The sequence below is a fragment of the Delphinapterus leucas genome, chromosome 13 (assembly GCF_059928025.1).
Source record: "Delphinapterus leucas isolate spDelLeu-1000000601 "Yukka" chromosome 13, BTC_Dleu_Yukka2, whole genome shotgun sequence".
NCBI classification, from domain to species: Eukaryota; Metazoa; Chordata; class Mammalia; order Artiodactyla; family Monodontidae; genus Delphinapterus; species Delphinapterus leucas.
Genome location: NC_143141.1, coordinates 58,440,352 through 58,463,797, shown reverse-complemented (window position 1 = coordinate 58,463,797; position 23,446 = coordinate 58,440,352). Strand labels below are relative to the sequence as shown.

General features: G+C 37.6%; 2 protein-coding genes and 1 pseudogene across 7 annotated transcripts in view; 2 read left to right on the top strand and 1 right to left on the bottom strand.

The window, feature by feature from the left end:
* SLC3A1 (solute carrier family 3 member 1) overlaps window positions 1–9,475 on the top strand; it is a 62,096-nt gene extending 52,621 nt beyond the window's left edge. Inside the window, exon 13 of the mRNA XM_089922365.1 lies at window positions 1,408–9,475. Within this exon, the coding sequence (XP_089778491.1) occupies window positions 1,408–1,848 (441 nt within the window). The 3' untranslated portion in view covers window positions 1,849–9,475. The remainder of the gene's footprint in view (window positions 1–1,407) is intronic.
* PREPL (prolyl endopeptidase like) overlaps window positions 1–23,446 on the bottom strand; it is a 78,539-nt gene that overhangs the window by 22,103 nt on the left and 32,990 nt on the right. For 4 of the 6 annotated variants that reach the window (XM_089922359.1, XM_022573939.2, XM_022573940.2 and 1 more), the window contains 9 exons: window positions 18,994–19,210; window positions 18,219–18,404; window positions 14,045–14,242; window positions 11,523–11,698; window positions 8,415–8,631; window positions 4,496–4,645; window positions 3,967–4,090; window positions 3,046–3,119; window positions 32–2,678 (listed from right to left, as the gene is read on the bottom strand). In XM_089922359.1, coding sequence (XP_089778485.1) covers window positions 2,589–2,678; window positions 3,046–3,119; window positions 3,967–4,090; window positions 4,496–4,645; window positions 8,415–8,631; window positions 11,523–11,698; window positions 14,045–14,242; window positions 18,219–18,404; window positions 18,994–19,210 — 1,432 coding nt within the window. In that variant the 3' untranslated portion in view covers window positions 32–2,588. Of the gene's footprint in view, window positions 1–31; window positions 2,679–3,045; window positions 3,120–3,966; window positions 4,091–4,495; window positions 4,646–8,414; window positions 8,632–11,522; window positions 11,699–14,044; window positions 14,243–18,218; window positions 18,405–18,993; window positions 19,211–23,446 lie in introns of those variants that run through there. The other 2 variants (XR_016395297.1, XR_016395298.1) reach the window with 1 other exon arrangement.
* LOC149747762 (sorting nexin-6 pseudogene) lies at window positions 9,474–18,543 on the top strand (annotated as a pseudogene).

The following is a 23,446-nucleotide window of genomic DNA, read 5'->3' as shown; positions in this document are numbered from 1 at the left end:
ATTTTCTATTTAAAAAATATAGGTACAAAAAGCAGGTGTGGAAATATTTAATAGCAGACAAAATAGAATTCAATATGAAAAGCATGAGACAAAGGCAATTTTCAAAAACTGATGAAAGAACATTCCCCTATAAATCATGAATCTATGCATCTAACAATACCTTCAAAATGTATAAAACAAGTACTATGAGAAATGCAATTAAAGACTGATAAATCCACAATTACAGAGAGACACTTCAACGTACTTCTAGAAAGTGGTAAATGAAGTAGACAAAAATAATAGTTAACACTTACTGGGCACTTCTTATGTGAGTGGCACTGAACTATGCTTTTTCATGCATTATCTAAGGCTATAGAAAATGTTAGTAGTAATTTGACAAGTCATATACATATACCATATACATGTACCATAAACACCTTTGTACCTGATAAACACAGAATAAACATTTTTTTCAGACATTCATTAGATATTCACTAAACACCACACATTACGCACCTGCACCAAACAACCACCAGTACCACTGAGGTCAACATGGCTGGCAAGACTACAATGAAATGAATGCTATCACTGATTTGGCAACAGCTTTTATGAAGACAAATTTGGCATTATGTATCAAGTATCCATACTCCTTGACATAATAATTGTCTTTCTGATATTTATATCTTAAATAAATAATCCAAATATGGGGGAAGCATATTAGAAACTTGAATGTCAAAATGAAAGGGAATGATTAAGTATCGTATAGCTATTCATTAGAATATTATTCTGCCATTAAAATGACATTTAATATAACAAGATGCTTAAAATGTTAAAGGAAAACAAGAAAAGTACATTAAATTATGTATATTTTATACAGCTGTTAAAATTAACCCCAATCTTCTTTAATGGGCATATTTTAACTTTCACTTCAGGCAGCATTTTGCTTTGCATCCGTTTCTGCAATTTTCTGTTCATAATTAGCATCTGTTAATGTTACACCAACCTACACATTATTCTACAGAAGAGAACAGAGAAGTCCCAGTTCACCAGAGGTGCTCGGAGTCCATGGCCATGATGGCTGCTTTTCTGCCAGTTAAATATAGCATAAAGGGACTTTCTTTAGGCAAGTTAAATATCCATTAACTTAGACACGGACATTTAGTGGAGTCAAATTTGGCCTCTACATCAGCTCTGGCCAAGATGTAGCAGAGAACTGTGCACGCAGCAGTCACTCCCAGACAAGGTGAAACCCTGAATTTGTAGTTTCTATCGGTAGTTAAATAAACTATTCTTACCTACTTATTAATACTTAAAAGTTGGTAGTTGTTTTAAGGGTTAAAATAGAAGCAAGTTTTCTGGGGAAATAATTCCTTATTTGATACTCTTAGAATCAAACATTTATGTGAATATTCTTTTTTAAAAAAATAGGTCCAAAAGACTCAGCCCAGATCAGCACTGAAGTTATATCAAGAATTAAGTCTGCTTCATGCCAATGAGCTGCTCCTCAGCAGGGGCTGGTTTTGCTACTTGAGGAATGACAACCACTCTGTTGTGTACACAAGAGAGCTGGACGGCATAGACAGAGTCTTCCTCATGGTTCTGAATTTTGGAGAATTATCACTGCTAAATCTAAAGGAAATGATTTCAGATATTCCCACAAGAGTAAGGATAAGGTTAAGTACCAATTCTGCCTATGAAGGCCGTGAAGTTGATACGCATGCCATTACACTGGACAAAGGAGAAGGACTCATCCTTGAATACAACACGAGGAATCTCCTTCATCACCAAACAGCATTCCAAGATAGATGTTTTGTTTCCGACCGGGCATGCTATTCCAGTGTACTGAACATACTGTACAGCTTGTGTTAGGCACCTCTGTGAAAGAGATGGCGACGCTGGCATTCTGTCCTATTGTAAGCATTTGCAGTAACTTCACGTACAGCAGCATGCTGCTGGGTGAACTTTATGATGGGTAATTAATTCTTAGATATTTCTGTAGCTTGAATGAAACTGCTTTAGGATAGGTTCTCAAATGTTTTTCAAGAATAATAAAGTGTTTAAAAGAAAATTATCCCTTGCAGGAACTTGTAATTTTTTTGAGTTAGCATCAATAAGAGATGATCAGAGCACCTTAGGACTCCAGAATATTAGAGAGATCTAATGAATTTTAATGTGAGGAATATCATCTTCTTCCATAAAATGCAGGTACAGAAACTGGAGGATGACTTAACTGCTAGAGTATCTAAAAATGTTCACTAGCAAAGAAGCAGGACCTTGATTTGTAAACTGTTCAAAGAAAATCAGAGTAAAACAAACCTGTTCTGATGCGGGAAAGGGGAAAGTTCTGCTGTCACCAATCCTTCCTTCACTCCCTTCTCTATGTCCTTCTACAGAGCATGGTTTGAAAACTACTTTCCTAGGTTAAGGGGCGTGTGCATCAATGGAGACAACGGTATAAGCAAGTGAGCTGTATACAAAACAAAATCTGGACAGAGAAGCAAATTTTAAAAATTATTTACTAACTTAAAAAACTCACTTTTGTTAATGTAACTGGAAATATGACTATGAAATATTTCAGTGTGTTTCCAATTTCCACTGAATGCAGCATTTCAGAATTTTAGATATTTCTTAAGATTCTCGAAAACACTGGTGCTGTCAAGTCCAAGTTCCTCATACAGGAATTTAATTTGGGCTGTAATCTAAAAGAAACACATTTAAAAAATTAGATAGAAGGCCTTTGTGGTACAACTCCAGTGTTCAAGTCTCTCCTTGTCCATCCATCTTCACCTAACCTGAAGTCAGCAATTTATGGCAAAGGTACTTTTTATTTGGCAGAGGCAGAAGGCTCCCAACAACTGAGATTCAACTACTTTCTCTGACAGAGCTCCTGTATCAAGTACCTTTTCTCTTTATTGACTCCGAGTTCCTCCTTCCCCCTCAGGTCTCAGCCATAGACCTGACAGTTGGTGAGGCAGCCGGCACAAACCCTGCTGTAACCACTGAAAGGCTGAGCACAACACATCACTAATTGGGGATCTGTCAACTTAAAGGGGCTTGATAGCATACCTTTTTGTGAGAATCCTCAATCACATGATTGCCTCCAGGCTGAATATCTAAAATAATATTGGGGGCTTGATAACCTGAAAGAGTTAACATATGAAACAATTAGAAGGTTTCGGCCAACTGAGACCCACCCATTTCACCCAGCTCCTTCCAAGCACTCTATTAAAATAACAGCGAAGGAGAAAGCCATAAGCCACGACCACCACCAACAACAAAGACAGGAGAGTTGGGGAGAGCAGTAGAAAACAAATTCTTGAAACAGGAGAAGCAGGAGGAGGCCCAGAGGCAGAGGAAGCTGGATGGAAGAGACTACAGGGCTACATGGAGAAGGAAGCCAATCGGTCTTATGGAATCTGAGAGCCTTGTGACCTGGAAACACCAACTATAGCAATGGGTGAAAGTGAGACACAGAAAGTGAGAACTGAATACAGGGCAACTGTCTGGAAACTTGTATGTGAGACCCTCCAACCCTGAGCCCAGAAGGTCCTGGCATGTCTTGGCAAGGAAAAACAGTAAGAGTTCTTGTCTAATAAAACTGAAAGATCTAGAGAAAATTAAAGTTGCTAGTTTGGGCACTGAAGCTCCAGAGCAAAAACTTCAGAATTTGTTTTTAGAGATTCCCAAGAATAACAGCTCAATTAATTTTGTTAAAGAATGAATGATATGATACGGTATGATAGTACACCTCCAAGTCATGTAGATATTTAAATTTACTTTTTTCTTTGTGCGTTGCCTACCTTATTTTAATGCTGTCCTTTGAAAAACAGGCGAGGCAGTTATAGTTATTACATTTGCTTCAAATGGGTAGTTGACACAGGAAAAACTGATTTGTCTAAAATCATGGGTGATTGATTTGGTCTGCAGTACTACTCTGAAGGTGACAGTCCATGTAGCTACGTCCCCTGCTCCCAGGTGGTCTCCTACCTTCCCCGGTGTCCTTAGCATGCTCCACGATGGCTTCCTTGAGTTTCTCAGTATAGTTTACAATTCCTTTCAGAGGCACACGTTCGTCGTTTTCATAAGCTGTGATGTGAATTGAAGGATAATGCTGAAAGAAAAGAGATGTACAAAGAATTTATATTATTCCTTATGGTCCATTTCCACCTTATGGATCATGAAAAACAATTACCTCAAATTTCTTTTTCCCTAAGTGCTAGAACTTTTTTTCTCATTTGATATTCTTGAGAGATATGTGGCATCACAATACTAGACTATTTGTTACCTGGAATAACCTTTTCTTGACTAGTGAGACCTTGATCTTATTGAATCTAGTCTCCTGAGCTATTAAGTTGAAACAAACATGGAGTATGAGCAGAGAAGGGGCTGAAAGGTGAGTATTATAAGGAAAAACAATCTAAGGCCTTACTAAATTCCTGCTTTGGCTCGGGTAAATATCCTTTTCATTATTCTCTCTATCACTTCAGCATAGTATATCATAACTGTCTTTCACTACCTTAGGTTTAATGTTTTGATAGGGACAGTAACGTTTTATGTAGTTCTTGTGTTTTTCATCAGATGAAGGATTCCCCCACTCTTCTAATTCTTCTAATGTCAGAGGAAGTGTAGTGTCCATCATGGTGTTGAGGACATCCAAGAAAGGTGCCTTAAAAAAAAAAAAGCCAGAGAAATTTAAACTTCAGTTAATAAACTGGTAAAATGAGTTTCAGAAAAATACTATACTTTATGAATATACATGCTGACATCACAGAACAAAGCTCAAGAAGTTATGTACATTCCCAGGAGCCAGATTTATTAGCCAGTCTGTAACCAGGGCCTGTGATTTATAACTGGCTTTTAAGGTATTCAGACTCCTTAAATGACAAAGGATTTATCTTCCAGTTTCCCAATTTTTGCCTTTAGTTTTGTTTCTTTTATTCACATAATAAATGCCACCACCTCACATCCATTAGGCTACTATAAGAAAAAAAGTGTTGGCAAGGATGTGGACAAACTGGAACAATTGTGCACTGCTGGTGGGCATGTAAAATGGTGCAGAGAGTATGTGGGTTTCTTAAAAAATTAAACTTAGAATTATCATATGATCCAGTAATTCTATTCCTAGGTATATATCCAAAAGAAATGAAAGCAGGGTCTTGAAGCGTACACCCCTGTTCACAGCAGTATTTACAATACCCAAAAGGTGGACATAACCCAAGTGTCCACTGATAGATGAATGGATAAGCAAAATATAAATACAATGATACAATGAAATTCAGCTTTACAAAGAAGGAAAATCTGACACCTGCTACAACACAATAGACCTTGAGAACATTATCTAAGTGAAATAAACCAGTTATAAAAAGACATATATAAAAGAAAAAAAAAGACATATAAAACATTGTACGATTCCATTTATACAGGAGGTACCTCAGTGTATCAGATTCATAGAAAACTAGAATGGTGGTTCCCAGGGTCCAGAGGAAGGGGAAATTGGGGAGTTGCTATTTAATGGGTACAGAGTTTCAGTTATGTAAGATGAGGAGTTATGGAAACTGGCTGCACAACAACGTTGAGTGTACTTAACACTACTGAACTGAACACACTTAAAAATGGTTAAGATCGGGGATTCCCTGGTGGCGCAGTGGTTGAGAGTCTGCCTGCTGATGCAGGGGACACGGGTTTGTGCCCCGGTCTGGGAGGATCCTGCATGCCGCGGAGTGGCTGGGCCCGTGAGCCATGGCCACTGGGCCTGCGCATCCGGAGCCTGTGCTCCGCAGTAGGAGAGGCCACAGCAGTGAGAGGCCCACGTACCGCAAAAAAAAAAAAAAAAAAAAAAAACCGGTTAAGATGGTCAATTTTATGTTATTTTACCACAATTAAAACTTAAAAATAGGGGCTTTCCTGGTGGCGCAGTGGTTGAGAATGCACCTGCCAATGCAGGGGACATGGGTTCGAGCCCTGGGCCAGGAAGATCCCACATGCTTCTGAGCAACTAAGTCCATGTGCCACAACTACTGAGCCTGCACTCCAGAGCCCATGAGCCACGACTACTGAGCCCACGTGCCACAACTACTGAAGCCCACGTGCCTAGAGCCTGTGCTCCGCAACAAGAGAAGCCACCACGATAAGAAGCCCACCACTGCAAGGAAGAGTGGCCCCCGCTTGCCACAACTAGAGAAGCCTGCGTGCAGCAACGAAGACCCAACGCAGCTAAAAATAAATAAATCAATAAATTAAAATTTAAAAATAAAACCCCAACTACACATGAATAAACTCAGTTGGACATTTTACATTATAAAAAGGTAATAAATGCTAACTGAAGAAAATCTGAAAATTATCCAAGTTGAAAAAGAGTATCACTCATTGGCTTATAACCAGTATTAAAACATTTAATAAAATGGGAGCTGCTTTGTTCATATAGCTATATGATCTTCTGTTAACATGTTTTGCAGCTTTCTCTTTTATTAACATTAAGCAAATATGGGCAAATGCAATTCTTTTTGGCTTCCTAGCATCTTAGCTCCTTTTCTGCATTTGGAATATCCCTAACCTTACGAGACAGCCTGCCTCTCACTGTAGAGGAGCTAAATGCCAGATAGTTCCTTTCCCAGCTTTCCCTCAGAGTGAGAGTAGCCACATGACTTGGGTTTACCAATCAGACATAATGGGCTCCAAACTATGAATGAATTGTGGGATAACTGCGTTACCTCCAATTCTTCACTATTATAAGCAATGTGGGATAAATATTCTTATATATTTCTGATTAATTCCTTTCTGATTTCTTTCTTTCTTAAAAATTTATTTATTTATTTATTTTTGGCTGTGTTGGTTCTTTCTTGCTGCATGCAGGCTATCTCTAGTTGTGGCGAGCGGGGGCTACTCTTCGTTGAGCTGCGCAGGCCTCTTATGGCGGTGGCTTCCTGTTGCAAAGCACGGGCTCTAGGCGCACGGGCTTCAGTAGTTGTGGCACGCAGGCTCAGTAGTTCTGGTGCACAGGCCTAGTTGCTCCGTGGCATGTGGGATCTTCCCGGACCAGGGCTCAAACCCGTGTCCCCTGCACTGGCAGGCGGATTCTTAACCACTGCACCACCAGGGAAGCCCTCCTTTCTGATTTCTGAAAGTCAAAGGTTAGTTGCATTTTCTTTATAATTCTGCCATTATTGTCTTTGTGCATAGAGTTTTTTCCCTTCTATACTTAGTATTTCTATTAAAAAACAGATGTACAGATCAGGAATATTTAACACTTATTTACTTAATACAAGCCCACAGTGTATAGCCCACGCCCTCAAAAAAAAAAAAAAAAAACCTGAAAATAATTGACTCTCCCTCTTAGTCATTATCTTCTAGAATATCTATTGTAGAAGAACAAAATTTGTCACCCCCAGATTATTTCAAGCTGAAAACAATCAAGGCCCAAAAGACTCAGGAAGAAACTCTGATATTCTCCCTAACAGCCTGAAGAATTTAGATAGAGGGTGTATTACAGGAACATCACCAGATAATAAATATGGACTAGCTGTGGTGGGGAAATGCTTAGAGACCAGAGTCCACTCTGTGTCCCATGGTCTCTGCTAACCCAGCAAACGTCTGTTTATCAAACTTTTGCTTTTCCACCTCCATGTGAACTGCCTTCTACCCCTTGAAGTCTTACCCCTAACATCCTCTTTCGTCTTTAGCTGAAGATGGTGTTTAAGGTGAATAACCATGGCCACCATTCTGGTCATTTTGGTGAGTTACTCAGTCTGCTGGGTCTCTTCCATGTATACATGTTATTAAACTTTTGTTTGATTTTTCTCCTGTTAATCTGTCTCATGTCAATTTAATTCTGAGACCAGCCAGAAGAACCTAGAGGGAAGAGGAAAATTTCTTTCTCCCCTACACTAACCAGGAAGCAGGAGAAAGATGGAGGTGAAATGGGCGGCTATAATTTCATAACTTTGGACATCAGGAAAAGACTATAGGGCCTTTTCAGAACAGGAAAAGATATTTCAATTGAAATATAGAAAAATATTCCTAAAGACCATTAGTAAGAATAGAGTATGTGAAAATAGAGAGCCCCTAAATCCAGGACTGAAATGTTGATGGGCAAGAAGAGTCAAAGGATTTCACACATTCCAGAGTCAGTGTGCTTGACCTGACTTCCTGGATCTGGTGTTTCGTATATGCTTTGTCTCTTTTCCACCAACTCTAAATGTTCTTACAAATAAAAAATGATCAGTGGGAATAGCCATTAATATCCTTCAGAGGAAATCCTTAAATATCAATAAAGAACACTGTCAGGGAAGTTCTCCCAGAGCTGTAATTCTGTGCTTAAAATTTAAAAGCTTTGTTATACTCCTATGCTATGGTAAAACTGTAACAGAAAATTTTTCTTAGAGCATCTATTACTTCACGCCTCCCTATTCTGTAAACCGTAGAGGCAGAGTACTTACCTCCAAAGTCACAGCTCTCAGCAGCTCTGGATTAGAATTACACAATGCTCCCACAAGCACCCCTCCAGCACTGAAAGCAGTCAGGGTTGTTAGACTTGGCTGAGAAAAGCCTTGGCCATGAAGTGTCTTAATGCAAGCCTCTAAGTCAGCAAGGCCATTGAGTTTTTTAGTTAGACGGCCATCAGCATGCCACTGGAGGCCTAACTCACCACCTCCCCTGAAATTAAAGGGCAAAAAAGTTTTAGTGGGGAAAAAATGTAAGTGATATATAGGTCAGGGTCAGCAAACTACAGTCTGCGGGTTAAATCTCCCCAGAGGCCTGTTTTTGTATGGCCCTTGAGCTAAGAAGGATTTTTACATTTTTAAAGGTTGGGAAAAACAATATCAACCAGGAATATGCAACAGAGACCATATGTGGCCTGCAAAGCCTAAAATGTTTACTATTTTGTTCTTCAGAGAAAAAGTTTGCCAACCCCTGACACAAACAATCAAAAATTGATTCAAGGCGGTGCTGAGACCCGGGTTGCGTGCAGTGAGGGGCAGCAGGCGTGGGGCAGGCATGGGGGCCTCATCGGCCTGACACTAATGTCTCGCTTTGTGCCTCCCCCACTCCGTCCTCTTCCCTGGCGTGCCGGGCCCCGCCAACCCTGCAGGACAGCCCCGACTTCCTCTCAGAGGAGGACCGCGGACTTAAAGCAATAAATGTAGATCTTCAAAGTGATGCTGCTCTACAGGTGGACATTTCTGATGCTCTTAGTAAGAGAGAGAAAGTAAAATTCACTGTTCACACACAGAGTTCATTGCCAAATTTTAAACAAAATGAGTTTTCTGTTGTTCGACAACACAAGGAGCTTATCTGGCTTCATGATTCCTTCATTGAAAGTGAAGACTACGCAGGTTACATTATCCCTCCAAGCACCACCAAGACCCGATTTTGATGCCTCAAGGGAAAAACTACAGAACCTTCGAGAAGGGTCTATGACAAAGGAAGAATTCACAAAGATGAAACAGGAGCTGGAAGCTGAGTATATTTGGCAATATTCAAGAAGACCGGGGTGGGAGGGAGGGAGGGAGACGCAAGAGGGAAGAGATATGGGAACATATATATATGTATAACTGATTCACTTTGTTATAAAGCAGACATTGTAAAGCAATTATACCCCAATAGAGATGTTAAAAAAAAAAAAAACAAAAAAAACCGTTGCAGTGCATGAAGTGTTCCTGTGTTGTGTGGCAGCACACCCCATTTTGAGGAAAGATTTAAATTTCTATGTCTTCCTGGAATATAATCAACATTTGACTGTGCGAGGACAAAATAAAAAAGAGAAACTTGAAGATTTCTTTAAAAATGTGGTTAAATCAGCAGATGAAGTAGTGGTTTCTTGAGTACGGGATGTAGATGGTTTCTTTGAGCATGAACGAACGTTCCTTTTAGAATACCGTAACCGAGTTAGGGACGCGTCTGCTACACCGACGGGATGAGGAGACCCCACAGAAGTGCTGCAGATGATTACAATAGGACTGGTCTTCATCCTATGCCTTAGGGACTCAGGTCTCTACATTTATGTGCAAGTTCTTCTTAAAGGTTCAGAACGGTTTGATAAAACAAGAAAAAGTGTCAGCTGATGAGGACCTCAAACTTTCTGACCTTCTAAAATACTACTTAAGAGAATCTCAAGCTGCTAAGGATCTCCTCTATCTAAGATCTAGGTCACCACTGGATTATGAAAATGGTAATAAAGCACTGGATAAAGCAAGAGTGAAAAATAAAGATGTTCTGTAGGATGAAACGTCCCAACAATTATGCCGTCAGAAATTTGAAAAAATATCTGTATCTGTAAAACAAGAACGTAGAGATTTTAAGACAAGAAGAGTTGCTGCATTCAGAAAAAATTACTGGAACTGGCAGAGTCAGAACTGAAACATGCAAAGGTAGTGTCATATTAAAGATTTAATAATTTAAGTGACATAATTTAGTAATGAGTCAGTTATGAAACCTTATTCTAGTTTTAAAAATAGAGAATCTTAGAAATGAGAAGGATTTTAAAGATCATCTAATTTAAACAATAATATCTATTATAATAGATCTAATGGTCAGCTTTGCAAGACTCTAGTACCTAATATGGAAAAACAGTATCATTTTTTGACTAGTTGTTAAATAAATCTTCCTTAAAAAAAAAAAAACTGACTCAACAAATATGCTTTGAGTGCCTGCTTACTGTTTACCAGACATTGTGCTAAATGCAGGCCTTAAAAATATAAAAAAGTAGAATCCTCTGTCCTGGAGGTCATAATTTTGCGGGGAAAGAGAACAGCTACCAAGCAATGTGGTTGCTGCTATAACAGAACCAGAACCAGAGGAGAGAACATCCACCTGTCAGGTTAGGGGTATATATAGGAGTCAGGAACATGAATGCTTTAAGGAGGTGATATCTAAGCTGAGTCTTGAAGGAAGAATGTGAGTTCCCAGTAGGGCAAAGAAAGGGAAGGCATCAAGACACAGCATGTGCAAAGGCACAGAGGGGAAAGAGGCTGTCATTTGAAAGCATGTAGCGAGGCTGGATGTGTAGGATGTGCATGTCTGGAGAGCAGGACATGTTTGGGAAGTGATGACAGATGCCACTACAAAGATAAGCCAAATCATTAGGACGTTAAATACTACACTGAAGTATTTGGATTTTATTGTGGAGATGGGGAAGTGGTAAAGAATTTTAAGCAGAAACATATAATACTAATTGTGTCCTGAAAACAGCTTAAATAAAATGGAAGTTAGAGTGGAAAAAAGGGAGTCCAGCTTAAGAGGCTATTTTAGAAAAACCCAAACTCATGAGAATTAAATGGAAATAATAATGTAACTAAGAAAGTACAGTGCTTAGTTTATCTATTCTAAAAATCCTAAAAATCTGGTGTAAAATCTGAAAAATCTACCCTTTTGCTTTTGGGATTAATTAATATGTTACTGAATCAGGTTCTACTAGCACAGGTTTAAGAATACACAAATTCAACAATACAAATGAGAAAATAAACTTCTGCTCCCCAATATACTGTTATTTTGAACATGTGACAATACTCCAGTACTCATATTCCAGGCAAAATGTGTTGACTCACCGAACGTGACAATATGCTAATATCCATCCATCGTCCACCAACACCCGCCTTTCAGGCCTGAAATTCATTTTCAAATCCATTCCATAAGCTCCATATACATGTACCAGGAGAGGTTTCTTCTGCAAGTCTTCAGAATCCGTTTTATGGAAAATAGTCATTGGCACTAATTTTCCATCCTGGAAATGAAGATTTACTATGCAGGTAAAGAAGTCTTCTCAAACAGTTTTAACCCCAATTTTATGTGCTGCTTATTGATGTTGAGCACCAACTTCATTTAATTAAGACAAAAGAGTTACGGTCTCTAAAAATCCCTCAGGTCCTAAATTTTCAGCTACTCTGCTGACCTATAATAGTAACTAGAAAGGAACAGCAAGAGTCTGGCTTGAAAACAGTTTATGAAATGTAGCTTTTCAGGACAGTAAAGTGACTTTAAAGAGTTCTTCACTACTCAGTATAACAATTTTTTTTTCTTTCACAACAAGCCAAAATGCCTATCATGGTTAGATATACTAGCACGGTATTCTTCCTATACCTTGGGTTACATTTGGGCATTTCTCATCTTTGAATATATACAAATATGCTAATTAAAGAAGTTTTAACAACTCAATTTTCTGTACTCAATAGTCAGAATTCTCAATCATTAAAACCTGAAATCTCTTACTGACCTAACACCCACCCACATCCTCTTCAAAGACCTATTTATTTTTAAAATGTTTAAAAGCAGTTTAAGTTTTATAAATTTTAGCATCTAAATTATTTTTAGGGCAAATAACTATACTCCAGTGTAGTTCGCACTCAACTGACTTCCTTTCATAGAAAAAGGGTAGAAAACGTTGGTTCTCACCCTGCTTACAGAAACTTAATGAAAAAGCACTAGTTTACATAAGGAAAATAATATAACCAGGCCACTCTCCCTATTTTTTTCATTCCCATTTTGAAAACTTCACTTTGGGGCACTAGAGTGTTATCAAATAAGGAAGAACTCTTCCTCTCATTATTATACCCGTTATGACAGTGTAACTGAATTTTCACCGTAACTGAATTTTCACTTCTCAGTAAGATTCATTCTTATAAAATGATGCAGATTTATTTCTATAAAATAATCTTGTTGTGTTCATCTTCCTGCCTCCTACCCAACTTCACTTAAACAAGCAGAGAAAAGCTTGTTGGTTGAAAACTTATGAAAAGGAAGAGGTAAGGATGGTAGCAAGTCCCGTGATGGCCTGAATCCCTGAGTTCATCAGCAGTGCAAAAATGCCTGTAGTTACAGCAGCTTCCCTTTAGCAATTGTTTCCTTCTTCCCTAAGGTACGAAGAATCCCTTGGCTCTCCAAGAGCTTAGCTTCACTGTTCCTTCCATTTGGCGTAAAATTACAACATTTTGGGAGACTGGTATAAATCCCATCTTTGTAAAACAAAACAAAGCCTAAACATATGTATTTTGTTGACAAAACCCCAAAATCTGGAAGGTGATAATGTGTTAACAATGCTTATTTCTATGCAGTACAGCAAACAGGACTGAAAAGTAGTCATTTAAACTTTATACATTCTATATTTTTGTATTTGTTCTAATAAGCGTGTATTGCTTTTATAAAGTAGTCTTTGCTTAAAGATATTTTTTAAAAAAATCAGTGAATTAAAGAAAAAATTCACAAGGAAAAAAGGCTTCTGTTTTGATTCATTCTTTGTCAGTACATGCAAAATTATCTGATGTATGATGTGCTAAGCTCTGAGAATTCCTTAAATTCAAGGCCACGGTTTATGTATTAATTTGTTCCTCACTTGCTCAAATTTTCTTCTCTACTTACTACCTCCCCAACCTCCCACTGCCCCCGGACAATCTTCCCTCTTTTACGCTACACTTTGGCCATACTGTTCTCCTTTATACTTCTTGAATGCATTATTTCTCCCTCAATTCAGGGCCTCTGCACAAAACAGAATCCTCCTTCCCCTTTTCTAGCTTAACTCTTGATCATCTTAGAGGCATTACTTCCTCAGAGAAGCTTTCCCCAATTTCTCCAGACGAGGTAAGGTCCCTTTACCATATGTTTCCACTGTACTCAGTACGTCTTCCTTGGCAGCAATCAGTACATTAGTAATTACTTCTTCAAAATCTAGCATCTTCCCCACTAGATTTAACCTCCATGAGGGCATGGAGTCTATATTAGTCTAGTTCACTCTAGTCAATTGCTTACTACCTTCATAATTTTTGTCATAACTACACAGAAACTTGATTATTTTCTTCTTGAAATCAACTTTTAATATTCAAATATACACAACACATGAAATCAAGGGCTTGCTATGATGGTTATAAATTTTCGAATCCATGTTAAAATAAATGCATGAGTATCAGAAGTTAAAAAAAAAAGTCCATGTACCCCCTAAAATCATTTGGGTCTTGCTGTGGAATGTGAGATCCACTTTACTAAACTGTGCTAATGTAATCCCAGCAATTGCACAATACTTGACAAATAGTATCCTTTCAACAAACAGAGGCTGACAGTGGGGATCACAAAGACTTACCTTGCTTTTGGCTTCTATACGTAAAACACGACTAGTCTTTGTGATTGGGTCTTCATGTCCAGTTTCCTCAAACAGTTTACCTTCTGAAAACTTATACGTGTAATACTTAGGGGGACGTATAGGAGAGCAAAGCTGAAAGGGGCAGTTCTTTGGGTCTGAATTTGTATCCATTATGAATCCACAGGCCCAAGGTGGGAGCTGAAGAAATAAAAGTTATTTTTACTCTTTATCTAGACACTAAGTATTATTAATTAAATTTCTGGGTCTGCTCCAAACAAGATGATGTGGACATCAAATTTATTTTTATCCATTATCACATAATGCCTCATCTAAGGGTTACTTCAGCACAACAAAAAATATTTCAAGTGAAAAACAGAACTCTATGCAAATGACCAATAAAATAAGGAAAAAGTACAGGAAAATGGTTTATCATGAATCTAGATTTACATGAAGCCTCCTTCAATAAAAAAGTTTATTTTGGGGGTATATAAACTTGGGCAATGAAACAGCAAAATGATTAAGAATAACAGCAAATCAAGTAGTAATTCCAGAACCCAGAAACATCTCCAAGATCTCTATTCTCATAGAACGTGAAATTTCTCACGTGTTTTTAATAATTTATCCAGCAGCCCTTACTCTGCTGCCTGGACAGCAGCAGTGATGACAGTTATTATTCCAGGGCTACAAACTGGCTCAGCAGCACTAAAGCATTTACAATTTGTTTTTAACTTTAGCTCCCAGGGTAACCATTGTGCAGAAGAAAACCTTTCCCGCACATCCACTCTGAGAGACTCACAGCTATTATGCTTAAGATTCTTAACTTTAAGAAAAAAGGAAAGAAATCAAAATTTATTCTCTCAGAGCAGCAGGGTCCAGCCTCAAGCCTTCCACTAACATCCCTCTTACACCTTTTAAAGAACTCTAGTAAGCAGGCTGACAGTGTGTTAGAAATGGTACTGAGAGTCAGAACATTAAAAGAAAATTGCCTTTCTTTTCCTGAGTAATTGTAGAAAGAGCAAATTCCTTAGAAAATCAGAGGTCTTGGCACAGCAACGTCACTGGTGGGCACTATTTAGAAAGGGTAGGTGGGGGATGTATGCATAGAGTGTACCATTTAACCTGTAGAAACTATAGCCAAAGAGCTTATGTTCACAGGGCAAATTCCTTGCAATTAATCCAAAGAATCCACTGCCCTGAAACACTAGGGACATAAATTTGCAATGTCTCTCTAAAAGAGTTCCTAATTTATTCTCCTCAGATTGTGGGTTATTTTCAAGGATAATTTGTTTATTTAAATAGGAGCCATAACTAGAAAGAAAAATGTAATCATGAAAGTTGGGAAATCTGGTAGCAAAAGTGAAACGAGTAAAAATTGAGACCTCAGTGGGAAAAAAAGGAAGAAGCATTGCTATTAACCTTGTAACAGAGGCCTCAGATTGAGGGCACAAGGCTCCTCAGCCCTCAGGGGTACAAGTTTTTCTCCCCTTTGGTGACACTTTAAAACATTTTCCATGTGACTCATGTAGTAAGTTTAGTTTTTCTAGTTTTTTTTAGTAAGCTTAGTTTCTGATTAAATGGTTCCAATAAATCAAAAAGTCTTTTGGGTGTATTTCTTAAACTAATGGGACCAAGGTTAAAGTTTTAATCATAACAAAAACTGTTCCAAGGCTATGGACTTTTTAAAGTTTGTCCAGCTGATATAGAGGTATTAACTATCTCAAGGATATCTTCAGCCACATTTCCTATTGAGATAAGCCTGCAGTATCATCTATGTATATTAATGAACAGGGCCTGAGAAGAATTATAAGCTGGCCAGGTGATATGCAGATATTCCTTGAGATATCTGACAGAAACAGGTTTAGTTTAAGCATTCTACCAGCTAACCACAGTCATTTCATCAAAAGAATGATTAAGACATAAATGCTGAAAGAAAATCGGCCCAAGCATGCAGGTTGATCCAGATGAATTGATGTTAGCACAAAGCAAAACATTTCCTAATTTGCTTTAATTAAATATCATAACCAAATAATATATCATAACTAAAAACATCACCAGGAAATACTGATGACATGATGACCAAGGATATGAGGCAATATATTAAGGGCTTCACATTTTCTATTGCTGAGATTGAGTTTATAAAGCTCTTTTAGTCAAGTGCGCACTGGACAGAGATGTTACATACAGAAATACTTTATAATCCACTCACAGTATGGCTTACAGATGTCCTTTGTATATAGCACTGTCTGTGCATATTAATCAGTGTTATCCAGTTCATAAAAAGGCTCTGATCTATAAATTCTCTTTAACTAGCACCTGGTATATAATATAGTATTTGATTCCATGTGATGATGACTCAGAACATCATACTCATATCATAATAGGCACTACAGGTTGGGAAAGGTCAAGGAATAAAGAAATAGAGGATACAGAATAAATGAAAGACATGATGTTTGTGTTAATGGAAGTTAAAACAATGGAAACTGAGGCATATCTTAAAAATACAAAAAATATAAAAGGCCATATTTACTTAGAAATCACATCTTAGCAAAGTCTCATGACATTCCTAATTCTGAAAGAATTTTGTTATAATAAATGCATTGCTAGAAATTATATATTTTCTCCCATCCCTATTCCTATAGACTACAATAAGAACAGATGCTCTGCCAGTTTCTGGATTGAAGATGTCTGAATTTGGTATCAATTAGCAAGTGAAAAGACACACTTTTGAATTCAGTAGATGAAAGCAGTAACAAAATTGCTGGAGTTAAAAAATCACCATTTTTGTTTTAGGACATTTATACAGCCTTCTAAGGCACAAGACATTACATTTGATAATTTGATTTCATGAAGTAGATGGAAAATTTTGGTTGTTTTATTTAGGCCCTAGTTATTTCTTATTTATACCACTGTAACAATCTCAAAACTAGCCTCTATGCCCCTTATCTCTTGGTGCTTTGGTGTACTCTAACACGGCTGCCCGATAACCTCATGAAGTACAGCTTGACTCCTTAAATTATTCCCCTGCCCGCACACTTCACATGTTCCCCTCTTCATAATTTACGCATAAATTCACCACCTTGACAGTCAAAGAATGTCAAATCATAGCTTCATCACCTAGAAATTTATTCTGCTTCAATAAAAATGAATTATTAGCAGTTTCCTGAACATTTTCTGAACTTCTCCAGCTTAGAGCTTCATTTGATGGACTTTCTCAGCCTAGAATACCATTCCCTTCCCCACCCATCAAAATCCTATCTATCCTCTTTGGTTTATCTCAAATTCTACTTCTCCTCAAAGTTTTCCTGGGCCCTCTTCCTTTCCTTTGGGCCTCACAGCACATTTTATGTTTCTGATCCCACTTATTTAAACCCATCTTATACTTGATCTTTGTGTACTAGTCTAATCTCATGATAAACTGTATTCTCCTTAAGGCCTGATATTTTGTCCTACTATCTTTCCATTCCAGAGCACCCAATACAGTACTTTGCACACAGAAATTTGATAAACATCCAGTGAATTGACTGGAATTGCATTTTAACAAAAATTGTGATAGTAGTACAGATGGGGAGGTACAAGTGGTCTGTTTGCTGGTCACACAACTCCACAGCAAGCAAAACAGAGGCTCTCTTCTTCCCTTCAGTGCATGCTACCTAAAGTCACATATTAATGCTGCTTTAAAACTGGGCAATAACGTTACTGTTCACCAGTTTTAGCAATAAAATTGGCAAAGAGATGATGAAGATATGAGAATGCAGTGGCAGAAACATAGTAGCAGAAACACAGTGGGTATGACTACTATCCCCACTGGGGGTGTGGGATGGGAACAGGAGGCAGTGGTTAGGCACTAGCTGCCAAGTTGGCCTGAGTTATTACTATATCTAAAGTTGTAGAGATATGTAATATAGAGGTAAGCAGGAAGAGAAATACAACGGCACTTTACCTCTGAAATTCATGCTATAAGACAGTATTTTTAAGTAAAAGTGCCCAAAAGAAGGTCCTCTAAGTAATCCTAAAACAAACCTCCTAAACCTGATAAAAAAGACCCAATATGCTAAATTCCATTTAAATTAATTTCCTTTTAAGAAAAAGTATATTGGTATTATTCAAAATTTGATGTTGTTAATAAACTGCATATATTTTGACTAATGTATTATCTTTTGAAAATTAAACATACCTTTAGAGACCGAACTGAATCGTCAGCCAGACCAATCACATTAACATAAAGTAGATTGCTATGCTTCAGGAATAGAACACAGTGATCCTTAAACATGTCCAGGTCTACAACTTTGGTATTTCTCTTCATTGTGAAAAATAAATCCCAATTCATAATAGCAGGGGTATCAGCTGCTGTTCTCATTAGCTGTGTGGAACAAAATTAGAAGAGATCTAGGTACCAGAACATGATTACTACTGCATCCAGAAATGAAACCACTGAAAACCAGACCATACTCGTCTTCACTGTTTTATGAAGAGCTGAAGGAACTAACTCTGCATCAGGGCTGAAGGCTAGCCTGCTGGGTGGGTATAGCCCAGTGCTTAGCTGACTGGTCAACCAATGGACATTTGAGTGAGAGTACTGACAGCTAGTTGACTGTGGAACTATCAATGAGCCTAGCCAAAACCAGTAAAGGAACTGCCTGAGATCAATCCAAACTGCTCACTCACAAAATCATAAGCTTATCAAAGTTTGTTAAGCCACTAAGTTTGATAACTAATATATTCAGGATAGAGTATGTTTTCATTTACTAACCTTTTTAGGTACAATTAAAATATGAAGAGGTATTAGCTCTAAGGGAAGAGAAAGGGGATTGGTTCTACATAGGAAGATAGCATTAGTTTTTACAATACCCAAAGCTTACAAAACAATAAACTTTTAGAGCAAGAAATGTTGATGTTAGTGTAACACTCCCTAAGAGCCTAAATGGGGACCAGGAGGATACAGGATTTACCTTGAATTCTGTAGGCTCGCCAACATTAGTGAGAATGTATAATTCATCATCTCTGTGTTCTACGTAGTAAAGGACCCCGTGTATTCGCTTCTGGATAAGTACTGGTGGGTCCCAAGGGCTCATGCCATCTATCAACCACACCTCTGAAGTGGTCTTGTTCATAATATTCATGGTGAGAAAACGACTGTCTTTTGTAAGATAAAGGAAAACAAAAAAGCTGCACAGAAGAAAGAGAGAGGGAGAGAGAGATACGAAAACCCAATAAATTTCAAATGCAGGCTATCTTGTTAATGACAATATCTCACTGGTGTTCAGTATATATATTAATTTATAATGCAGATAGAAAATAAAAACTCTTTAGTGAATACTGCTTATAAAAACTGGCTATTATATTTCTCATTTCCTCCCCAAAGGCATTCAAAATAATTTTTCTCTAACATTTTATAAAAAATTTTCAAACATACAGTAAAGATGAAAGAAATGTAAGGTAAATACCGATATACCTACCACTAAGATCCAATCATGGCTAACATTTTGTTATATTGTCTTTATCACATATCTATGTATCTATCAATCCATCTTTTTTTAAAAAATGCATTTCAAGGTAAACTACAGACATCATCTAACTCTCAATCACATTAATAGATTATAGGGCTTTTTTCTGAGAAGAGGAAATAAACTTCCTAGAGGAGATATGTAACTGTAGGGAAGAAAAGGGACACAGAGTTTCCTTTGTTTTTCTTCTCTGTGCAAGTTGGATATCCTTTTTCCTACTCTCCTAGTTTTTACAACAAAACAAACAATAGGAAGAAAAACCCTCACAATCTCACTAACCTAACACATTTTTTAAATTAACTATTTTAATTTTTCGATTTTTCCTTCTAAGGCTTAATTGTATTTTATACATGTCTTTTTTTTTTTTTGTGGTACGCGGGCCTCTCACTGCTGTGGCCTCTCCCATTGCGGAGCACGGGCTCCGGATGCGCAGGCTCAGTGGCCATGGCTCATGGGCCCAGCCGCTCTGCGGCACGTGGGATCCTCCCGGACCGGGGCACGAACCCGTGTCCCCTGCATCGGCAGGCGGACTCCCAACCACTGCGCCACCAGGGAAGTCCTATACGTGTCTTTAAATAGATATAGTTATTTAAAAAATATAGATGCAATTCTGGCTTCTGCATTTAGGTTTTTTTTTTTTTTTTTAATTGGCTGCACTGCGCGGCACATGGGATCTCAGTTCTCCAACCAGGGATAGAACCTGCGCCTGCTGCAGTGGAACTGCAGAGTCTTAAGCACTGGACTGCCAGGGAAGTCCCTGCATTTCTTCTTACACATATTATCATCTTCCCCTACATTAGTTATACAGTCTGTGATCGTTATTTTTAATGGCTACCTAATATTCTATCGAGTTGAATTATCATAATTCTTAAAAATGTAGATTTTAATGTTTCATTGTAATAAATATAAAAGGGAATATGTCATGAAGACAGTTTCCCTCTCCCTAACTTAAAAAATAGATTAATTAATTTGGTTGTGCTGGGTCTTCTTAGTTGTGGCCGGTGGGCTCCTTAGTTGCGGCTCACTGGCTCCTTTAGTTGTGGCATGTGTGCTCCCTAGTTGCAGCCAGTGGGTTCCCTAGCTGCAGCAGGCAGGCTCCTCAGCTGAGGCTTGCCGCCTCCTTAGTTGTGGCATGAGAACTCCCATCTGCGGCATGCATGCGGGACCTAGCTCCCCAACCAGGGGACAAACCTGGGCCCCCTGCATTGGGAGTGCAGAGTCTTAACCACTGCACCACCAGGGAAGTCCCTCTTCCCAACTTTTATAGTTATTTCCTTAGGATAAATTCTTAGTAACAGAAATACTGTTTTAATGATTAAGTATTTTTATGACTCTTAATCAATAATAAATACTATCCCAAGAGCATTACACTAATTCATATTGACACACTAGATGCCTTTAAATACTCTACCTACATGTTTCCTTATTACAAAAGTAATTCATACTGAAAATAATAAAGAAGGACGATAACCCTGAATTCCACTCCCCAGAGATAAGCATTTTGGTAAAATTCCTTTTGTACTGGATTACATTACCATGTTTGTCAATTTTATTTCTTTGCAGTGTGTCCATTTTAAACTTGGTGATGTAGTTTACATTATTGGTCTATAACCATCTCTTTATAAATTAAGGACATTAACTTGTCCTTTTGGTTGAAAATACTTTCCCCCATTTTGTCATATGGATTTTTTTTTTACATCTTTATTGGAGTATAATTGCCTTACAATGGTGTGCTAGTTTCTGCTTCATAACAAAGTGAATCAGTCCCACACATATATGTGTCATATGGATTTTGTTTACAATAGTTTCTGACGTAAGAGTCTAATATTTTAGGTAATCAAGAATATTGGTACTACCCCTGGTAATTTCTTCTATTGATTTTATGCTCTGGAAATATTTCAACCAAGCTGAGTGAAATACATATATTTTCACCTAGGGTTTTTTTTTTTTTTGATGGTTTTATTTTTACCAATAGATCCTTTAAATCTTTTAGTAATGTATGCTAATGTACAAAGTGATGAAAATTATTTTCCTCCAAATATTCAATATTCACATTCTAGGGTCTGTTTTAGGGTTATCCTGGTCTCTTTTATTGGTCTGTCAATTTGTATTATTTTAACTGTTGTGCCTTCACATGTTTTAATATATTGTTGTAAGGCAAATCCCCTGCCCTATCTTGCTCTTTATTTTCAACACTTCTTTTGCTACTTTTATCTACTTATTTATGTGTAATGATGACACAGGTAATCAAAAGATAAATTACTCAGTCAATTATCTGGCAGACATGTGGTTACAGGGAAGTGAGAACACAAGCATCTCTGTAAGTAACAGTTTTCTTAGAAAGAGAAGTAAAGTTGTGGTAACTACCAAGCAAAAACCTACAGTAGATACACAAAATATAAAGAGAAGGGAATCAAACTATATAGCACTATGGAAAATCATCAATCCACTAAGGAAGACAGTAGGAAAGGAAGAACTGGGAACTATTGATCCAAAGCAGCTAGAAAACATGAAAAAGATGGCATTAGTAAGTCTTTAGCTGTTATAAATTACTCTAAATGTAAATGAATTAAATTCTCCAATCAAAAGGCAAGAAGTGGCTAAGCAGATAAAAAAAGAACTAACTATATGCTGCCTATAGTAAGAGATTCATTTCAGTTTCATGGACATACATAGGGTCAAAATAAAGAAAAAGACATTCCACACAAGTAGAAACCAAGAGGGAGCAAGGGTAGCTATACTTGTATCAGACAAAATAGACCTTAACTCAAAAGCTCTAACAAGAGATAAAGAAGGCCACTACATAATGACAAAGGTGTCAATTCGTCAAGAAGATTTATAACAAGCATAAATATATATGCACTCGACATCAGAACCCTCAAATATATTAAGCAAATATTAACAGATCTGAAAGGAAAATAGACAACACAATAATAGTAGGGGACTTTAGTAGCCCACTTTCAACAATGGATAGATCATCCAGGCAGAAAATCAGTAAGGAAACCTTGGACGTGAACTATACTTTAGAACAAATGGATCTAACAGACGTATACAGAACATTCTGTCCAACAGCAAAAAAAATAAAAATACCATTCTTCTCAAGTGGACCTGGAACATTCTCCAGGATAGATTATGTGTTAGGTCACAAAATAATTCTTAACAGGAAAAAAACTGGAAAATTCACAAATATATGGAAATTAAACAATACACTCCTAAACAACCAAAGGGTCAAAGAAGAAATCAAAATGGAAATAAAAAAAAAAACCTTGAAGTAAATGAAAATGGAAATACCACACACCAAAACCTAACGGATGCAGCAAAATCAGTTCTAACAGAGGCATTTATAGCAATAAACACTTACATCAAGAAAAAAGAAAAATCTCAAACGAACTTCACACCTCAAGAAACTAGAAAAAGAAGTAATTTTGGCTAACCTTACTTGTGAGAGCGAATACTGAAACCTGGGGATCAAAGCAAACACAGTAAAAAAAACAGCTCAGTCTTAGAAGTTCTACGAAGACCTTTATTACATTTTCTCTACTGGTATGCTGCTTTTCCCTCTTGGTCCTTCCCTTTGGATTAGGGCTGTTAAGTACAGTTGACCCTTGAACAACATGGATTTGAACTGGTGGGGTCCACTTATACACAGATTTTTCTCAATAAATACATATCACACCACCACACCATCTGCGGTTGGTTGAATACTCTGATATGGAACAGTGGTTAAAGAGAATACTCTGATATGAAACAGTGGCTAAACAGTGAATACTCTGATATGGAACAGTGGATAAAGATATGGAACAGTGGATAAAGAGGGTCAACCGTAAAGTTATAGGTGGATTTTCAACCACACGGGAGTCAGTGCTCCTAACCCCCAGTTGTTCAAGGGTCAACTGTA